Genomic DNA, 21,720 nt, shown 5'->3' on the forward strand with positions numbered 1-21,720 from the left:
AAGAATCTATCGGAAGGGAGATTTTTTAGCTTTGCTCCCTTATCAAGTTATTAATACAGGAGAACTAGGTCTCGTGGTCGCCTGAAGTTGTCTAGTTTATGCTGGCAAGACGTAGACTGCGTCTTTTTTCTACAAAGTGGGAATAACAGGGGGCTTATTACCCTTCTATTGGTAGATCACAAAGTATTGTTTCTTATTCGGATGGAACAGGAATGATTCCAGCTTTATTATAGTAATGCAGCAGTAAGACATCCGTCTTTGCAATACGAAGTTACTTGCATCTCGCCTTGGGCTAATACTATATGAGAAAAGATGTTCTTATTGAGGTAGTAATAACATTTGCAGCTAGGGCAGAAGGTGATTTCAGCGGATGGAGCGAATACGCATTACTATTGCTAAGCTTTAATATTCCCATAGTCAAAGGAATATAATAGCTTTTTTGATCTCCAAAGACCTTAGAAATCCTTGAATCGACTCTAAGTTTTATCATGCCGCATCTTACAACACTAGTTTCCTCATTCAATGACACTCCTATTTCAATTCAGCCTGAATTGAGGCCGAGACAAATAGCCGGCAGGGAAGAGCAGACTTCTCCTTCAAACCACAGTCGCATGCTAGCACCGGGACCACCGCCTTCAGTCAATATTATGGTAAGGTCCCTTCAAACTTAATAAAATCACTATCAGGGCCCCTTTTGACATAGAGTTACTAGAGATCCCTCGACGAAGGATTAAAGGTTCCTTCGAATCGGAACCGAAATCTGCTGCCGACACCACCATCCTCGTTCGACAATATCCGAAGCCCGAATAGAATCGAATCTCCATTATCACCTAGATCAGTGTTAGTATAGACACCCTATAGCGAGGGGTTAAATACATCGCCTAGTAAAATTTCCCTTACGCCTAGGAAAAGCCGTGGAGGAAATAGGCAAGCCTATGCTAGTAGCAACCTTTGGGAGCAAAGTAATCGACCAACCCTACTTCCGTGGAACCTTAAGCCTATATCAAGTCTAAACACGCCTACTACCCTAGACATATTACAGCATAAGAGAGCTCAAGATAGCCAGCATATTCTTTCTGAAGCGCCAAGAACTCAAATACCGTTAGTTGCTATTCGCCAGTCTAATCCTATCTAGCAAAGGCATTTACCAATTCGTCTATCACTACCTAAGCTAAGCTAAAAAGCTAGCTATATTGAGCTACTAGACACACCCGAAGCATACTAAGCAAGGAAGAAGGAGATCGAATAGATAGTATAAGAAGCAGATCGCCGCTATATCCAGAAGAAGCTAGACTCTATGGATCGCACGTGGTGCCGACTAGTTTCCCGAAAAACGATTCTGGAAAAGACTAAGACGTTCTACGAAAGCATGCATAATGACTTTACACTCGAAATCGAATATTGTAGAGTATGTTACTAGCAAAAGCCTCCTAACTTACTAGTCAATTATATATAGGCCGAACTTGAGCTATTATACCTAAGGGTGGAGGACCAAATCCCTGTGTTAGACAGAGAACATTTCCTTTGTATGGAATGCTTTCCTAAGGAGCTAGAGGCAAACTTCGCTATTTGCACCTAGTGCAAGACCTCCTTATAGCATCAAAAACTGCCATACGCCTGCCAGGTGAATAATCTGTCTTTAGGCTGCATCCATCGGTATCCTCATGTTTTGAAAGATCTTTCACTACTTGAGGAGCGCCTTATTGGAATTTATACACCCTGTGGTTGGATTACGAAGCTTACTATCGACGTCGAGAAGTCAACAAGTGGCCGCTACCGAAAACATAAGAGAGGCTATATTACTGTGTTCCCTAACGACGTTCAAGGCGTAGCAGCCAATATTCTACCTTATCCACTCGTGGAAGAGCGAGACAGGTTGCATGTATGCTTTGTAGGTCCTCGGACACCAGTACCATCCGATCTTGGCTTTATGTTATCAGTGAACCCCCAGAAGCTCAAGCGTGCGCTCGTTTGGCTTCGGGCGAACAACCTACTATACCGGGATATTAGTATTAGTGAGGATCATCTTAGGACCTGGGGGGAATGGTCTCCCGGAACTGAGGTACCCCAGGGACTTGTGGAGAGAATGGTGGCGTATGAGAAGCGTGCCGAAGACGAAATCCGTACAGGATACTATGTCCCTCCTGCTGAGCGAGGTCGCCCTGATGAACCTTTGCGTAATGCTCACGATGTTATTGCAAGTCTAGAAGATAGGGAAACCAATGCTGCGCACCTCGAAGCTGAAAGCAACGCTAGGCTAGGGGGAATCCATGCGGGTGATTGCGACCCATTTGATATGGACCCTCGTCGGATAGATGAAGAGCTGTCCGAGTTAACCTCAACTGGACTAATGGCTACTGAGGTATCTGGAGAGCATAGCCTACAAGAACGACTCAGGATTCTTCGAGAAGCAATAGTGAGAGGGCCCTAGCGTGGGAGAGGCCGAAAGCCAAAGGACGCAAACGGAGACAGCACCCTCCGATATAAGAATACAGAACCCTATCTAGTCAGTCGCAGAGGAGAGGAATTTGCTGATTCGAACGATCCCGATTTCTTCCCTAAGGCTTTCCCTTGTTTATTTCCATGGGGTCGAGGCGGCCCTAGGATATTACGTGAAGAAGAAAACGAAGATGATCAGGATGAACCGCAAGGTCCAGACATCCAAAGCAGTCATAAGCCGAACGGATTTTACCTTCGAACCTGGGCACGATTCTGCTTACAGAGGCATGGTTAGTAAAACTTCTGCTTTATAAATAGAAATAAGTAACTAAAGTAATAGTATAATAGGTGCTTACTTTGCTATACACCCAAGCTTCCCTTTTTTAGTATTTAATATGCTTCTTCGATTAGAGAACCGACGGATTAGTTACTTGCGAATGAAGAGGTCTTTATTTGCTAAAGTCGAGCAAATCGTTACAAGACTTACTCCCGAGGAGATTGAAAGAGCAGAAGAAGAGTACCGCGAGACCCGGACGACTACTAACAGCAATATAGCATACTTAATCCGGGAGTTAAGCGCGTTTGGACATAGGCAGCATATGTTAAATGAGGAGCGTCTCTATTCTCGAAGGAAGATAAAGTCACTATGCCTTAAGTATGGAATGCCGTGTATATGGTATACAATCAACCCAAACGATCTAACAAACGAGATAAATATGAAACTAGCCGCCTTTCGGGTAGCATATGGCAAGGCGGCAGAGGAGCTGATGGAAAAGTTCCGGAAGCAGGTTGGACGCGTACAGCATGTTATCCGAGACGCAGTTAGTTTAGCAAAATTTTTTCATCGAGAGTTGGAGCTTTTCTTTCAACATTGTGTTTCTGTTAGCGAGGAATCAATGTTTAGCAAAGTCTCTTGCTATTTCGGCTGCGTCGAGACAAACGAGCGTGGGGCTCTTTACTTACACGGGCTCTTATGGTTAGACGCTAATCTCGGGCTACCTGATCTTTTTCATGATCTTGCCAAGCCGGATAACGCGGACTACGCAGTACAAGTGTGCTAATATATTGATTTAGTATTTAGTGAGGTAAGCATGTTTCTCTATTTTCTAAGTTTATCGTGCTAAGTAAATGATATAGTGCTGCGACGAAGGCAAGGCACGACGATACCGCCGGTGGGAAAGCGTCTTTACTAATATCAAACATCTTACGGAGGATATCAGCAGACTCGATGAAGCCCTTGATGCCGAAGCGAATTGGGTCGCCTACAGGTGCTAAATGCATAGCTGCGGTGCGACATGTACAAAGTATAGTTTTAAAGACAAAGGGAAGGCTGGGTCTCGGTATCCCTGTCGGTTTAAAGCACCATGGACACTGCGCTAGCGAACCGAGTTTACTACCGATGGCCTTCTGCATATCCGAAGAGATTACGAAAGAATCAACAGATATAGCCCAGGTTTAGCAGTAGCTATGCGTCATAATACGGATACTATATTCCTCCCGACTAACTCGGCTGGACTCTCCATGGTATACTATGCTACGAATTACTTAACAAAATTAGATACGCCGCTTTGGAAGAGAGCAGCGCTAGTCAAGGCTGTATTTGATGGGATGGCTGATCAGGGAGACGACTACGGACCGAATTGTGGAGACAGCGCGGCAAAGACAGTACAACGGAATAATAAGACACGGCAGTTTCTTGCTCGTACAGCAAATCAGATCTTTACAAGTCGAGAACTTTCGGCTGTAGAGGTTTGTAGTAATCTCCTCGGGTACAAGAATAGCTATTGCAGCGAAGCGAGTTGGATTAACGTCTATCTCAGTTCGCTTTACTGGGCTATTTTCCGGCGCTGGGAGGCCCTACGCAGAGCAGCAGGGCCGGAAGTGCAGCAGCGGGTAACCCCTGAAACGATTGGATTCGGCGCCGGTGGCATGACTTTGCCATACCTTGAGGCATATGCGCATCGCGGTCGCCTGTTAGAACAGCTTTGCTTTTACGAATACCTATGTATGGTTCGCGTACGGAGGGTCGGACGAAGGACCAGGATAAACCAGTCACGGTTTATACCGTTCGATTCTTTAATGACAGACCGGGAATCGTGGATACAAGAATTGCTCCCAAGGACACATCAAGCAATTCCAGTTGTTACCGGACATCTAAATCATGACGTATAAGGCATAGAAGAAGGGTATTACAAGAGGTAGGTATATATATATATATATACCTCAGGCTATACAGTCGCTAATAGACAATAGGTTAGCAGTCCTGTTACTCGGCTTATTTGTGCCGTGGGAAACCTTTATGCAATCTACTAGTCCCGATCTAGGTGACATCTGGGAGAGATTATATACCGACATGCTAGGTCGGGTTAAGGCTGTAGTAAATAACATCTAACTTCTTTACAAGAGCGTAGAAGACGTAAAGAAAGACGCTAAGCTTTGGGCTAGCCGGAGCGAGGGCGATGAAGGATACGAATTTGATGTGCCTGAGGAGGGCTTAGACCTTTCAGAAGAATGGCACCTAGATAGGATAGACCTGCGGCATACCTTTCACGATGTAGTCTTCAGCCTACAGGACGGACCAGGAGTTACGAATGGTTCTCTAGGCATAAAAGAGTTGCTATAAACGCTGGATAACGCCGGGTTTTCTAGCATAGATGACGACTCTAGAATACAAAGCACCAACAGTTAACTATATATGCAAACAACACTACCAAAGCAACATTTAAAAATCACCAAAGCGGCGTAGGAAAGACTCCATAAAGAGCGAATGCTAGCCATCGAAGGGGATGAATCCGCCGAAAGACCCCTACATACCGGTGCCGAAACAGGCTTTGGCGACAACGATGCTAATATAGATTTCCTAGCCCAGCTAGCGATAGTTAGACTGAAACCTGCTTCAAACTGGATCGCAATTACGGCCGCTAATACGTTTACCTAGGCAGGGAAGATTATCGGTGCGGAGAGAACATTAAATCGCATGCAGGGAATAGCGCTTAGTCTTATCTGCGAGGCGCTCGACGAACGAACAAACGGCGCTGATCGGCAATACCTGCAATACGTTGGCGGGGGAGGCGGCACTGGAAAGTCGTGGCTTATCGATACCGTAAAAGAGGTTTTCGCAGCCAAAGGGGCGTCTAGCCGGCTTGTTATTATGGTAACGTCGGGAACGGCCGCAGTAGGTATCGGCGGTAATATAATTCATTCTGCTGTAGGGCTGGCATTTCGGGACGCCGATGGCGCTACCGTAGAACTAATGTTATCGAACAATCTAGAGAAAGCTAAAGAACGATGGCGCAGGCGGGATGCTTTGATAATCGACGAGGCCAGCATGCTCGGACTCTAAACATTATATGATATCGATTAAAAGCTTAGAATGTTAAGGGGCTTCCTAGAGAAGCCTTTTGGTGGCATTTCTGTTGTCGTGTTCACTGGAGACTTCTTACAGTTCCCGCTAGTTTTGCAGAAGAGCCTCCTTAGTACTACCGAACGAATTAGTATAGTGCTAGGAAATATAGGACTGGGAAGCAAAGCTATAGAGAGACGCTGGAAAGAGGCTAAAGCTAAAGAACTCTGGCAGGGGTTTACTAATGTTGTAGTACTCGACGAGCAAAAACGGGCTGAAGGGGACGCCTACCTGCTTGGTTTTCTTGAACGCCTGCGAGAGGGCAAGCAGATAAGAGAGGACGCCGCGAAGCTCGAAGCGCAATATAATAGCGAATCGAAATTCGATTTCACCAGCGGCAGGCGAGCTGTTATACCTCTAAACCGACACCGGTGGGATCTGACGTTGCATGCAGCCTTAGCATATAGCGTCGATACTGGTCGTAAGATATCGATATATCTTTCGAAGCATAAGTGGGAATCGCGGATACCTATAGCAGAGGAGAGAAAAGCAGCCATGCTATTAGGCGACGAGGGCAAGCTGAGCGCAGCTGGTATGTTCCCTTATGTCGAGGGTATGCCGGTGGTAATCAACGAGAACAAGTATATAGGTCTCAAGGTTGTCAACGGCGCAGAGTTTACAGCCGTAGGAATTCTTCATCCGCCCGGAGTAGAAGAGATCATTATAAACGACAGGCTGTCTATATTTCTCGGACCGCCTAGTGGTATTATTCTCTAGTCCGAAGAAACGAACGGGTTAGCTTTCCCCTATCTGCCACCTAATACTGTAATGTTGCTAGCAGCCAATATTCGAGTACCAGAAAAGCATATCAAAATACTCCGGCCAGATCTGCAGAAAGCCAATGTAAAACTAGCGCTAGTCCGGACAGGGCTCCCATGCACACCAGGCTTCGCATTAACCGACTTTAAGGCACAGGGGCGGACACTCGAAAAGACACTGTTAGGGCTTTATGGGAGAATAGTAGGTAAGAATACGGGGGAGCTTGAAAGATGCGATGCAGTAAGCATGTATGTTCAGCTATCCCGCGTGCGGCGCTTTGAAGATATCGCTCTCATACAGCCGTTAAACGTAAAGCAGTTCCTAGAGGCGCGCATGCCGGAGGAGCTAGTCGAAGGAACCAAAAGACTAAGGATCCTCGCGGAAGCAACAGTCCGGGCGTTCGAGGCTAGGGAGAGAGATGAAGCATAGGAGGGCGGAATAGTAAATAGGGAGGTAAAACCATTAAGATGAAAGGACAGATTAGTGGTCTTGCCTTGGCGGTTTAGGCATGTCATGAATCGGGTTAACACTGGGTTATTATCGCGTATTGCTGTCTTGTGTAGTGCTGTTAGACTCATTGCTATGACCAGAAGGAGGGCATACAATAGGCGTAAAGTTAATATGTGCTAGACCCGGAGGAATCCTCCGTACCTCGAATGTCCGCTGGAAAGACAAGACTAAGGAAACCTCCGAAACCTGCTGGCCTAATAGCTGGCACTCGTTCGTCAAGTGAGCTATCGAGGCGTGGATTGCTTCTAACCGGGATGTAAGGTCTTTGTAATGAGTAACCAGCTCAGAAGCATCCATTCTGGCCAGTGTGGATGCACGCGAGGTAATACCAGGGTTACCGAGAGTCTCCAGTTCTATCTCCCATCGATCCAAGGCAGAGAAAGAGTCAGAGAGAGTACCTGGTGGCTGTCCGATCAAGCCCAAGGATACACCCGAACGTCTAGCGAAAGAAGCATCTAAAATAGTTAATAAAAGAGCAGGACGAAAGAGGACAAAAAACCTTACATACGGTGACTACAACGGGAACCAGTATTATTCCACCAACAGTTAGCACACCCACCATTCGTAGCCCGTAAACCCTCAGCGGACTGCATTACAATACATTGCTTCCACGGACCATTTGAACGGGCACATCGGTCGCATGGAGGTCGGCGCTCAACGCCGGTAGCCTGAACCAGGGCAGCAATGATGCGATAACCATGATCGAACGACAGCGTCTTGCCCTGTTTCCGGGGAGCAAGCTCCCGGGCTATTGGAGAGCAAGATAAAACTTCTATTGTTCGGCTGGTGCGCATAGAGGTGCTCACACCAAGTCGATCCAGCAGGTCACCGCCAGCTAGAGAAAGCATTAGTGACGTAGATATGAAGATGAACAACCAGAGGGGACTTGCTATCACAAAGCACAGGGAGGTTATGGGGCATAGACATAGAGGAGAAATACGATATTATGAAACCAGCAATAGGAAGGACAAGCAATAGATATTAATCAGATAGATAGGAAATCACGGAAGGTAACGATAGGGTGGTATTAGGATGGAAAGTTCGATGGGCGAGGTTGGGCCGGGCTAGGCCAGGGGTTGAAAAGACGGGAAAATGAGAGTGGTTGGCGGGAAATAAATGGAAGAAGACCGGCAAGACATTGGGTAAACGACGGGAAGACCCGAGGACGGCGAACATGAGAGGTGATTGGCCGGAACAGGGGTTAAACGAAGCTGATTGGTCGAACGAAGAATAACGAGCGCTGATTGGTGGCAGGGTCGCTACGACCAATCAGCATCGATTTTTGCTCTAGCCAATCACAGAACAGGAGACCAGGGGGGATCAAGGCACAAGATAGTTTTTTACGCCTTCGCGGATGGAGAAGTTAACCTTCCTAACGGAAGGCAAACTATAAGCTAAGCTAGAAGTTATTTAAAATAAATTATAAATTAATTACTAAAGAACTATTTAAGAGGCTTTAAGGAAGTACTTAAGTCTTAATCTATATAAAAATCTTAATAATTATATAATAGATCTTTATAAGTACTTATTATCTTAACTAAGTACTCTTTATATTATCTTATCTCTATATAACTTATATAATAATTCTTCTTTTTTAAAGTTCTCTTATTATTTTATTTTAAATTCTATATATAAATATCTTATTTTAACTACTAGCTTAAATAAGTTTATTAACCCTTTATTAAGTAAAATAAATAAGTTATAATATTAAGTCTCTCTTAAAAAGTCTAATCCCTAGACTTAATATAAATAAGTTATTTTATTTAGTTAGGTTTATTAGTTTATATTTCTTTATTTTCTTTATTAATAGAATATTAAGACATATTTCTTTTTTATAATATTATTTATTTATATTATTTTTATTATATATTTAAAACCTTTTATAAAGGTTATATTATTAAAATACCTTATTCTTATTATAAGTTAAATAACTTTTAATATTACTTTTTATTAAGTTTATTTACTTATAATAAGTATATTTATATAAGAAAAGAATATAATTATAATACTAAGAAAAGTATAATTTATAATTATAAGTTTTATTAATTCTCTTTATATCTAGTTTATTATAAACTTATAATTAAATAACTATTTATTAAATTAAGTTACTTAGATTATAAAGTATAAGTATTTAAAGTATTATTTCTAAAAAGATTAGAAGTATTATAAAAATCATAAGCTAATATAAATAAAGCTTTTATAAAGATAGAATATATTTAGAAATAAAAGTAAATATTATTTTTAAAAGAGAGTAATTTAGAAGATAAGGAACTAAATCCTTTTAGGATAGTTATTATAAATAATCTTTTTATTATTAATATATTAAGGATTATAAATTAGTCTAGTATATATTTTAATATTTTAATTTTTTAATCTTAGTATTGTTAATAATAGCTAGTATTGTAATATTTTTTAAAAATAGTATTTTAAATAATTAATATTCCTTTATAATTAAAACTTTTGAAATAATAATTCTATAGATTATATAAATTAATATAATCTATTTTAAAGTATTTTACTAACTTTTCTTAATAATAAATTAAATCTTTATTTAGTTTTTATAAGTTCTTATTATAATTATATCTTTTTTATTTAATATAATAAGACTATATAAAATTACTATTATATATATAATTAAGGACTTTTTGTTTTTATACTTAGTATTATTAAAGTTTATTTTAATTATATTTTTAATTTAATCTTTTTAAAACTAATTTAAAAAGTAAAATATAAAAACTTAAGTAGTATTTATAATATCTAGTAGATTTAGTTTATAATTAACTTTAGAGATTTTCTTTATACCTTTAAATAACTATTATAACTTAATAAGATTAAATTATTTAGAAACCTAGTTTAAAATTTATATTTAATTAGTATATTAAAGTACTTATAATTAAGACTACTATTATATTAATAGTCTTTTTCTAGAAGTAAACTTATATTATATTAAGTAAGTAATTAATTACTTTTTATAATTCTTTAAGAGTTTTTTAAAGGCTTTATTGTTTTTTTAATATTTATATAGTATATAATATTATATAAATAATCTATATATAAAATAGCTTTACTTTTATTTTTTTTAACTATATATTTAAAATATATATATATATAGACTATTACTATATTATTATTTATAATCTTATATATTTTTATTAAGACTAACTATCTCCTTATTTAAGAAATTATTTATTTATTTAAAAACGTATGTTTATTTATATAATATATTCTACTATATATTTAATTTAGTATACTTATACTTTAATTATTTTAAGTTTTATAAGTATAAGATATTACTATATAAACTACTAATTTTAAATATAAAAGACGCTTAAAAATAATTTTAGTAAATAATTATGGGAATTGATAGGGACGCATCACGAATTGATAGGGACGCATCATCCTTAGGGACGCATCACATTCTAAGGTTGTGATTGGCTAGAAATTTTGGTGACCCACAGGTACAAGTCGGCGAAGGCGGTGAGGCCAGCGTTGCTAACGCCCCACCTTTTCACAGCCATAAGAGGCCTGCCTCCGTTTCATAGACATAAAGCCGGCCCGCCCTACTAGCCTACGTTTCTTGGCTATTCCTCCCATTTGAGATTTGCAAAACCATCTAAACGACCGCTTTTGCAAATCTCAAATGGTAGGTCTTTTTCTTCCCTTCTAAGGAGGAATTGGGTTTTATCAAACTAAACTGAAACGGCTTTTATAAATCTCAATTGATTTCTACTTCTATTTCCTCTTATATAATAATAAAGAATGCCCCCCCTACCCTCAACGTTTGAGACTCTCATCACTACTACTAAGTAGTTCCCATTGACTCCTCGTCCTACGGATGCTTGCCTGTAATCTTCTTCCATTCGAACGAAGGCCAGTTGATCGGCCAGTACTAAGAGTAGTTACTTGGCTTCGTGTCTGCCGCTGGGAAGAGGTTGGCGCCTGGCTACTGGCTGTCTCTTGTGTAAGCCTTGCTAAGGTGGTCCTATTACGGCTTCCTGGTGGTCTGCCACGCCTGCGCCCTGCTGCTAATTGGCTAGGTTGTTGACTTTGTAGTTGGCTGTGTGATTGTCTAGCTAGCTGGTTGCTTGATTGGGTGCTATCCCTTAATGATAGGGATGATGGGACTGGCTGCATTGAGTTCTTAGGTCTGCCACGGAGGTTTCCTGCAATCTTCGGATCAAGGATCCGTCGATATGGATCCTGGGAAGAAGACTCCCGCAGCCGCCATCGTGGGTGAACCTCATCCTTCATAAACTGTACCCCATCTACAAGTTTAGAGTAGATCTTATGGCAGCATGGGATACCATACTCTATAGAGACAGTACAGTCCTCTGTGCAGTCTCTAAGAGGCGCTGGAAATGGATTTCTACCTGTTGGTAGAGCCTTCTTTGCCAGACGGTATTGCTTCGTAATCAAACCAAGACACTGCGATGAGAGTATTGTTCGAAGCTCCCCAAGGTACTCAGATCTGTTCCCTATAAACTCACGGCTTGTGAGGATCTCATCCTGTGCACAAGCTTGCTTGAAGCGAACCTCTTGATCCTTAAGCATATCCTGCATCACATTAACTAAGTGATATAGGTGGCTAAGTCCATTAAGAAGATAGCCCTTGATGTTGTTGTTGCTTGATTCCGTCCCTGAGGTTACACGGATGCCGAAGTTTCGGTACTGGCGAATAGAATAACGTGCCCACTGCTCCCTTAGTGGTAGATATATTCCATGCAGGTAGTTCAGAATAGGCCGTTGGTCCTTAAACTCTTTGCAAAGGTTTGCCCATGCTTTCCTAAAGGCATCCTCTGTCTCAGCAAATAGAACCAACTTCCACATTATAAGAACCCCCGGTAGCTATGTGGCGTAGCCCCATCTACTGAAGTATGGATATAGGCATGGTCCTCATCGCTAAGTTCGGTAACTGGTTGTGGAGCTAGATCGTCTTCTTCAGACCCACTACTACTAGAATAGCTCTGAAGCCACTTCTGCTTGGCTTTAAGCATAACGTTTGAGTTGATATGGTGAATACAAAGCTGTTGTTGCACATTCGGAAAGTATTCGTTAAGAGCTGCCTTCATCTGTCTGTCGTAGTCGGTGATAATAACATCTGGTTGGCGAATAGAGTTCTGATTAATGAGTTGTAAGATACTCTGCGATAAGAACTGGAACCCCTCTAGTCTCTCATTATCGATGAGACCAAATGCTGCATTGAATACCGATCCAAGACATGTTTGCCCTGTAGCTTGGAAGAGTGGAAGCTTGAAGCGATTGGTGTTATAGGTGTTGTCAAAGCTGATAACCTCGGGGAACCGCTTCCACATCCGGAGAGAGTATGGAAACGTCCAGACAAGCCCAACAAGCCGATTCGGCTCATCATCCGCCCACTTCACAATATAAGGGATCTCCCGCTCATCAAAAAGCTTGATTAGAGCTGCAGTTGGTGTATACCCATTAAGCTTTTCGCGATTGATTCGGGCTCTAGCGTTATAGATATCCCGCTGGGTGAAAACAGATTCAGGAAACTGCTCCTGAATAATAGCACCTACGTCGCGTGCCCGAATACCAACCCGCCGACTAGTAGTCTCAACTGCATCCTTAATAGGCTCAGTCAACCTCCTATAGGCTGGGTGTGCAGATGATGCTAAGCTAGGGATATGATTATGCTGGCTGTGTATTGGGTTGGAATGCTGACGTAAAAGCCATTTCCCCTCCTCTATTGCTTCAGCAATAATTTGCCATTGGCAATCACACTTCCGAGATGCGCGGGCTCGGATGCCAGCACCTCTACCTCGCTTTGGTAGCCCAAATCGATCGCAACGAAGTATATAGCGAATTATACATCCTTTACGATAGCATCTATTATACTTTGCAATCCCAAATCCATGCTCTTTTGCAAATTTATTAACTCGGTCGAGGAGGGTTTCAATTGTTGCTTCTGGTTCGCCAGGGATCGGTGGGTTTGGAATAGTTTCGGGGGTAGGTGATTTCGACCTTTCGCTTGTAGTAAGGAATAAAGTACTTGGAGAAGATGGTATCGCTATCACTTCTGGGCTTTGTCGGGGAGGTGAATAAGGTGGAGGAGGAGGAGACTCGCCGATTGAGGATATGTCTGAAGGGTGTGGTGAGTAGCCCCAAGCCTCACGATATCGACGAACGCGTTCACATTGTTGGAGGAGAGCACGCGTAAGACGTCGGTTTGTCCCAACAACCTCTTGAATGAGGCTTAGAACAGTAGAGAACTGATCTGAAGTGGGTTGTAAGGGTTGATTTTCAGGTTGTAATACTAATTGGCTTTCTTTTGGTTGACGTTCAGGTAAAATTGTACGCTGCATACGTATTATCCCCTTTGGAAAGGAACATAGAAGATATAATTCATCTCCCTGGGGGTTGTAGCTTGTGTCGGAATCTTGCTGTAATTGTTCAGGTAGAATCTCAGAGATTAGGTCAGGTTGACCCTCACGATCGCCAGCCCCATAGAATTGACTGATAGTGGCATCACTACTAACTGAGATAGCACGGCGTTGGCGCTTGGGAGAAGGCAATTGATTGTATATACTAGAGCTGCTGGGTCGGCGACGCGATTGGGGCCTTGATTGACTTGTAGAGGTAGACATCTTGACGTTGTAAAGGAGAATAAATTGAATATGTCTAATGCGCTTTCGTAGTTATGAAGGGATGGGCTAAGAAGATAAGAAAGATACTTCATTAGATGATGGCAGAATTCGGATGCACTAACAATAAAATTTTGAGCCAATCACAACCTTAGAATGTGATGCGTCCCTAAGGATGATGCGTCCCTATCAATTCGTGATGCGTCCCTATCAATTCCCATAATTATATTCTATATTAATATAATAGAATATCTATTTATTAATATACTTTAAAATTCTAAAGAATTTATACTTAAAATATTATCTTTACTATTAGTTATATACTTAAGTTAAATAGTATAGGCTGCTTTATAAAATATTCTTATAAATTAGAATTACTACTTTAAATTTTAATATATTTTAATAATACTCTCTTAATACTTCAATATTTTAAGCTCTTTATAATATAGCTTTTTATAACATTATTTACCTTTAAATATATATTTTATTTAGCTTTATTCTTAAGATAACCTAATAGCTTTAAATAGTTTTTAAGTATTAAAATAATACTTTAGTATAACTATATCTCTATAATAATATATTAAAAGGCTAGGGTTTTTTTATTTAAGAAATAGCTTCTAAGTATCTTATCCTTATTTATATATAATAAAAAACCTATTACTTTATTTCTTAAATAAAACTTAAAATAGTTATTATAGAAATAATAATAAATATCTTTAGTAAAATTAATATAATATTATAGTAAACTATTATTACTAGAAAGCTACTAGCTTTTTAGTATTAATTATAAACTTATAATACTATATTTATAAATTAAATAATTATACTTATTTAATAATAAGTATTTTATTCTTATATTAATTTTAAATATAATTATTACTTTACTAATTAAGACTTAAAGAGAAGTTAAGTATATATTAGTTAATATATATAAAAGTTATTATTATTAATATTAATAATTAGGTATTATATCTACTAATACTTTACCTAGATTATTATTATATTATTAAGAGTAGTTAAAAAAGCCTAGTATCTTTTCGAAGCTAATAGTAAGTATATTTTAATATAAGAAACCTATAATCCAAACTATATATATTATAATAATAAGTAAAAAGAATAAGATAGGTTTTGAAATCTAAAAGTAATAAATATAATTATATAAGTATAAACTTATTATTTTCTAAGAGAGATAAGAAAAAAAAAGAAAACTAAATAATATAAACCTTTTAAACTAATAGTTATTAAAAAGTAGAAAATCAGTTATAACTAAGCTTCTTATATAAAATTCTACTTTTTAATTAATACTATAAGAAGCTTATTAAGTAATTATTATAATAAATTAAATCTTTCTAGCCTTTTAGAAGAAATATTAAAGAGAAAAGCTATTTGTTTAATAAAATACTACTTTTATAGGTTAAAAGACTATACTATAGAGTATATTCCTCTTTTATTTTTTTCTTCTAATTATAAAATTTAGAAGAAACTATAATAAGACGAATTATTTAATAATAGTATTACTATTAGATAAGGTAATTAGGTAGCTAGAAATTATATACTAAAAAATAATTAATCTATATAATTAAAGGAAGTATATTAAGTAAAGACTATTTTAAAATAGAATAAAAAGAAAGAAATTATAATCTAGTATATAGAATACTAAGTTATTAATTATTATATACGAATTATAATAGCTACTTTATAAAATATTAAAACTAAATATAACTATATATCTTTATAAGAAGAATAGTAAGAGTCTTAGCTTAAAGAAGGATCCCTAGTTCTTATTATTATATAAATAAACTCTACTATATAGTAAGTAAAAATATATTTCTAATTCTTAAAAAAGATAAAACAAACTAGCTTATATCCTATAGCTTTAAATACTAAAATATTAAGGTATTATATAAGATATTAAAATAGAAGCCTTAATAATTAGAAAGTTATAAATTATTACTTATTTATAGGAAATATTCTTATATAAATTAAAACTAACTACTAAAGCAATTTTATAATAAGTTTAGACTAAGTAAAGTAATATTAATAGTTTATATAGTAAATAACTCTAAGCCTTATATATAAAAAGAGACTTAAATATAATAATTAAGCTATATAATCTTAAATATTTAGTATATAGAAGTAAGATATTATTTATTTAAAATAAATTAAAATATTATATTGAGGCTTTAAATACTTTAATATAAACTAAGTATACTAGGTTTATAATAATACAAAGTATATAAATATATTAATAACTCTACTTAGAAGTATCTAGAAGTTTAGATATTAATACTTTTTATATTATTTAGTATTAAGATAGCTTAGATTTTTATTTAAGAATAAATACTACTATACTTTTAAGATAATTATTATTATTATTAATATAAGAAATAGAAATATTCTATATAATGTTAATAAGTATATTAGTTTATAAGATGAAATATTTATATACTTTAATTTTAAGTATAATTTAAGTATATAAAATATTAATAATTAAGATATATATTAAGCTCTAGACTTTAGGATATTTAGTTAAAATACAAACTAGATATACTTTAAATTATAAAATTAAAGTATTATTATAATATGATTAAAGAAAAAGATATTTTTTTATTAATTTCTAAACCTATATAAAGCAAAATAAATATAAAAACTATAATAAGAGTATATAATATTATCTTACTAAAGACTAGATAGAATATAAATAAAAGAGATACCTATAAATAAATACTAAGATTTTAAAATAACTTACTAGAATATATAAAACTATATTAATTAATTAATATTTAAAGTATAGTCTTAAATTACTATATACTTATTACTATCTTTAGAGGCTATATACTAAGTTAAAATAGTTAAAAAAGTAATATAAGGCTTTAAACTATTTTATATAATTTAGTACTAGTAATTATATAGTTAATATTAAAAGTAATCTTATTCTTTATTAGTTTAAGTCTTTTTACTTTAAATAAAGTAATAAACTAGAAAAATAATTAAAGCTAGTTAGTATAATTTAAGCTTAAAGGTATAATTTAAGCTTAAAGGTATAAAAAAGTATATAGGTATAATAAGAGTATATTATTAAGATATAAATAAGTATAATATATAATAGTAGAATAGTTTAAGTAATTTTAAAGTTAAATAAGACTATATAAGACTATTATAGTATTAAAATAAATTATATTATAACTATTAATAACATAGTATATAAGTTAGAGACTAGTATTAGTATTATACTTTATAACTATTTACTAGACCTAAAGTATCTTATAATAGTCGATCTATTATTTTAATATTATAGCTTTTAATAAAAGATTTACTTTAAAATTTATATTTTATTAACTTAATAATTTAAATAACTTTCTAAATGAATTAGAAAGAAGTATTATAATAAGTTAGTTATATTCTAGTTTATATAAAGTCTTCTAATACTAGTAACTAGTAAATATACTAAGTTAGTTTTATACTTTTTATTATATAACTTATAAAACCTTTATAATTTTAAAAATATACTTAGTAGTATTATAAAATTAAATTAATACTTTCTATAATAATACTAGCTTTCTATAAAATACTATTTATATTTATATAAAATAGAAAATTAAATACTAATTATAATATAAAGTATTTATATATTATTTTTACTAAATATAAGATGTCTACGAAAAGTAATTATAATAAATATAGTAATAGATTAGTTAGTTAGCTTTTCTTAATAAATAAAACTATTAATAAAGTTTTATATCCTCTAAGAGTAAGTAGAGTATTATTATAATTACTATTCTAATTCTAATAGTAATATAAGGCTATTCATATTAATTAAAAAAAGAATACTAAATCATTCTAGTAACTTAGGTTAAAATTAATAAATATAAAATAATTAGTAGAAAGCTAATTGTTTTTCTATATATTACTAGTAATAAGAGAATATTAATAGTCTTATAAGTAGGGTTAGAAATTAGTTACTTAGTATTTAGTCGACTAATAGTTAACTAATAGTTAACTAATTTAGTTAAAAATAATAAAAGCTATTTTAAAATCTAGTAATATTTATTAATAATAGTTTTATTAATTAATTAATAACGTCTTATATAAGTAATATTAATAATAAATACTAGTAGTATATAGTACTTATACTATATAAAAAAGGTTCTAAAGTATTATTAATATAGGTTTTATTAATAGTTTTATTTATTATTTTTATAGTAGTAGCTAGAAACTAGTAGAATCTTCTAAATATCTTAATTACTAATATAAGGAGCTTTCTAGTATTTATACTAGTAATATATTAGATATTATTAGTAATTCTAAAGTATATTACTATAACTAGTTAATAATTAATAGTTAGCTATAACTATATATTAATAATTAATTAATAATTTTAAGTTAATATAAAGTTCTAGAATTTCTAATTAGTAATTTATAACTACTAATTATTAATTACTAAAACTTTCTAAAAACCTAGTTAAAGTATTTAAATACTATTTCTTTTCCCCTATATCTTAAGATTTTAACTTATTCTATAGAGTTAAAGTACTATATTATACTATACTATATATTATTATATTAAGTATAAAAACTACTTTTCTATATTCTTTAAAAAAAGATATTAACTATAGATTCTTTTATTATTTCCTCTTAACCTTCTAGCCTTACTTCTACTACTAATATTAGTAATATTCTTACTAGTAGTATAGGTAGTAATAGTATTATAAACTCTTTATATAATAAAGAGGAATATAAATTAGAGGGTAATAATAACTCTTTAATTTATGTATTTAGAAATAATCTTTTTATATATACTCTTTTACCTATTAATAAGGAAAAAGAAAAGGAAATATAAGTAAAGTATATTACGTAAGTATTTTATTATATTTATTTATATTATATATTTATATATAGTTATACTAATTATTAATATAATAGGTATAGTAAAGACTAGGTTATTAAAGTTATAGGCTTTTAAAGTTCTAACTTTACGCTATATTATAAGCAATCCTACTCTAATATAGCTTTTAATAAAAAGTCTAAATTATATCGATCTAAAAGTAAGTAAATAATTATACTTATTTAACTATTAGTATATTATAATACTAATTAATCTATAGAAACGGATATAATACCTACTCGAGAGTCTTGTTTTAGTAATAATAATAAAAGACCTTATAGTATTAGTATAACTAATTTTAAAGAGGAAGAAGCTTATATAAAAGTATTAGACTTTATAATAGAAAATAACCTATTATTTAATACTATAAAGTCTGATTCTTTTTAAGAATTATTAAATATTATAATTAGTAAGTATTAATTATTAGTTTATACTAGATATATATACTAATATTAATATAGTTCTAACCTTATAATAAATCGAAAGAAAATAAGAAATCTATTAGTTTATACTTATAATAGATTTCTTTCTTTAATTAACTTAGAAATTATGAAAAATATTAAAACTTTAGGGAAATTCTCTCTAGTTTTCGATATTTAGACTTCTAAGTCTTAGAATACCTATTTAGGTATTATTATAAGCTATATAAATAGTAAATTTAAACTTATTTATATACTAATAGGTAAGGATTAGTATTAAACCTATTTTATAATTAGTATTATTTTTATTATATACTAATAATAATATATAGTATTTAAAAACCTTACTAAAGTCTATACTAGTCTTTATATATATAAAGAAGTTATAGATAATTTAAGTATTTATCCTAACTTAATAACTAATAGCTTTTTTAGGTAAGTATACTTACTAAACCTATTTTCTTCTTATTATACTATAATATAGTTATTATTATTATACTAATTACTTATAGTTTTACTAAGATAACGTAACTAATAATACTACCTTCTTAGATTCCTTTAAAGCTAATTATAAATTAGCTTATAATAAGGGATTTAAAAACAATATTAGATATATTTCTTATATTATTAATATAGTAGTATAAGATATATTACAAAGTTTTATATCTAATACTACTTTAGAAGAAGAGTTATAAAATTATATTAATAGTAATACTAATATAATTAATAATAACCTAGTAGTAGAAGAGGAAGAATCTACTAAAAACCTACTTAGTAGTAAGTATTAGTATATATATACTTTAGTTTTATTATACTAACTATTTAAATAGATCTTATTAAACGAATAAGACGAGTTACTATATAAGTTAAATATATAGGGGAAATTAAGTACTTATTATTAGAATATATAGATAGGTCTAAAAAGGATAAAACTCTATCTTCTAATTATAATAAAAACGTTATTCCCTTAGGTAAGTTATTTTTATCTAGTATAATATATATACTAACTTATATTAATATTAGATAATAAAACTAGTAGAATTCTACTTATAAAGTAATATCTACTACTTTAGAGCTAAAACTAGCTTTAGAGTATATATATCGAAATACTAGTAATTTAGAGTTTAAAGGCTTTATATTACTAATAGTAAATATAAAGCTTTTAAAGACTTAGAATCTATATTTTTAGTTAGTACTTACTTATAATTAGAACTATATATAAACCTTAATTTAGGTTTATTATATATATATACTATATATAAGAAACTAGATAATTTAATCTTAAAGTTTACTACTTTAAGAGATAGATTATTAGAAATAGTAAGTATTTAATATAATATATATTTATATTTATACTAATATAACTATAAGCTAATTATTATAATATATTAATTAATAATATAAAAAAGTAAATACTTAAATTATCTAAATATTTCCATTAAAGACTAGATTACTTTAATCTAAAAGCTTATAAACTATATATTATAAGTATAGTTCTAGATCCTAGGTTTAAACTTTATCATTTTGAAAGTAATAGGCTTTTATATTACTATAATAGTATTAAAAGTAATATTATAGAATTATTAACAAGAGAATATAAAGAGTAAGTAATATAACATATAATTATATTTATACTTATATTTATATACTAATTATTTATAGAATTAAATTAGAAAAAGATAAACGTTTAGAATCTAAACATATATTTAATACTAATATATCGTATAATTTAGATTCTAATAACGATTTCTATATTAGTACTAATAATATAGAAGCTAAATATATATCTTATTTAGCTAAAGAGCTGTTAGGGTAAGACGTAGGTTATTAACCTATATTATATTTATATATATATATACTAATTTATTATAGGGAAAACCTTTATTATACTAGAAAAGTAATAATTATAAATATCTTATACTAGCTATTTTAGCTAGAAGATATTTAGCTATTCTAGCTAGAAGATATTTAGCTATTCTAGCTAGAAGATATTTAGCTATTCTAGCTACTTTAGCTACTATAGAAAGGGTTTTTTCTACTTCTACTAATATAGTTACTAAAAGTAGGAATAAATTAAACCCTAATATAGTAGCTAAGCTAGTTTTTTTATAATATTACAAAATTAATACTTTAAAAGAATTAGAGGAAATTTACTTAGATAATAGTAGGAATAATTAAGAGGAAGAAGACGAAGATAATTAAACTATTATATAGTATCTAAATATAACTATTAATCTTCTTATATATATATATATATAATATATACTATACTATTACTTAAATTACTTTATAATACTATATATAATTATAATAATACTATTAAAAATTAGTAAATAATTATAGTATTCTACTAATACTTTTATAATTCATATTTTATTTACTTTAACTATTCTTATTTATACTTTAAGATAACGAAATAAATATAGTATTATAACTATAAAGAATAATTTTATTTAAAACTATATATTAATTAGTTAATTAGTTAACTAAATTAGTCGCCTAAACTAAAGTAGCTTAGTCTTAGTTACTAGGCTAACTAGACTAAAGTTAACTAATTCCTAACCTTAATACTTAGTATTACTTTTTATTAGCTAACTTTTAAAACTTTAATTAACTTTCTAATTTAGTAAAAAATTTTTTTTATTAAAATCTTAGAGTATTAAAACTTAATTTAACTATAGATAGAGTAGTCTAGCTAGTTAA

General features: G+C 32.7%; 4 protein-coding genes across 4 annotated transcripts; 2 read left to right on the top strand and 2 right to left on the bottom strand.

Annotated features, from left to right (window-relative positions):
* Positions 1-1,930: 1,930 nt before the first annotated feature.
* CTRU02_215143 (uncharacterized protein) lies at positions 1,931-2,431 on the top strand (the record flags this gene model as incomplete). Its single annotated transcript, XM_036731907.1, has 1 exon — positions 1,931-2,431. The coding sequence occupies one exon, from the start codon at positions 1,931-1,933 to the stop codon at positions 2,429-2,431; it is 501 nt and encodes a 166-aa protein (XP_036576295.1).
* Positions 2,432-5,206: 2,775 nt separating this feature from the next.
* Positions 5,207-6,559, top strand: CTRU02_215144 (DNA repair and recombination protein; the record flags this gene model as incomplete). The annotated part of the gene is made up of 3 exons (XM_036731906.2): positions 5,207-5,317; positions 5,378-5,627; positions 6,036-6,559. 3 exons carry the CDS (start codon positions 5,207-5,209, stop codon positions 6,557-6,559), a joined length of 885 nt encoding a protein of 294 aa, XP_036576294.2.
* Positions 6,560-7,138: 579 nt separating this feature from the next.
* On the bottom strand, positions 7,139-7,673 carry CTRU02_215145 (uncharacterized protein; the record flags this gene model as incomplete). The annotated part of the gene is made up of 2 exons (XM_070206379.1): positions 7,139-7,566; positions 7,616-7,673. 2 exons carry the CDS (start codon positions 7,671-7,673, stop codon positions 7,139-7,141), a joined length of 486 nt encoding a protein of 161 aa, XP_070059938.1.
* A 3,212-nt stretch (positions 7,674-10,885) lies between these two features.
* CTRU02_215146 (mutator-like element) lies at positions 10,886-11,938 on the bottom strand (the record flags this gene model as incomplete). Its single annotated transcript, XM_070206380.1, has 1 exon — positions 10,886-11,938. One exon carries the CDS (start codon positions 11,936-11,938, stop codon positions 10,886-10,888), a length of 1,053 nt encoding a protein of 350 aa, XP_070059939.1.
* Positions 11,939-21,720: the final 9,782 nt, after the last annotated feature.

This window comes from Colletotrichum truncatum (genome assembly GCF_014235925.2).
Source record: "Colletotrichum truncatum strain CMES1059 chromosome Unknown Contig_0013, whole genome shotgun sequence".
Taxonomy (NCBI): Eukaryota; Fungi; Ascomycota; class Sordariomycetes; order Glomerellales; family Glomerellaceae; genus Colletotrichum; species Colletotrichum truncatum.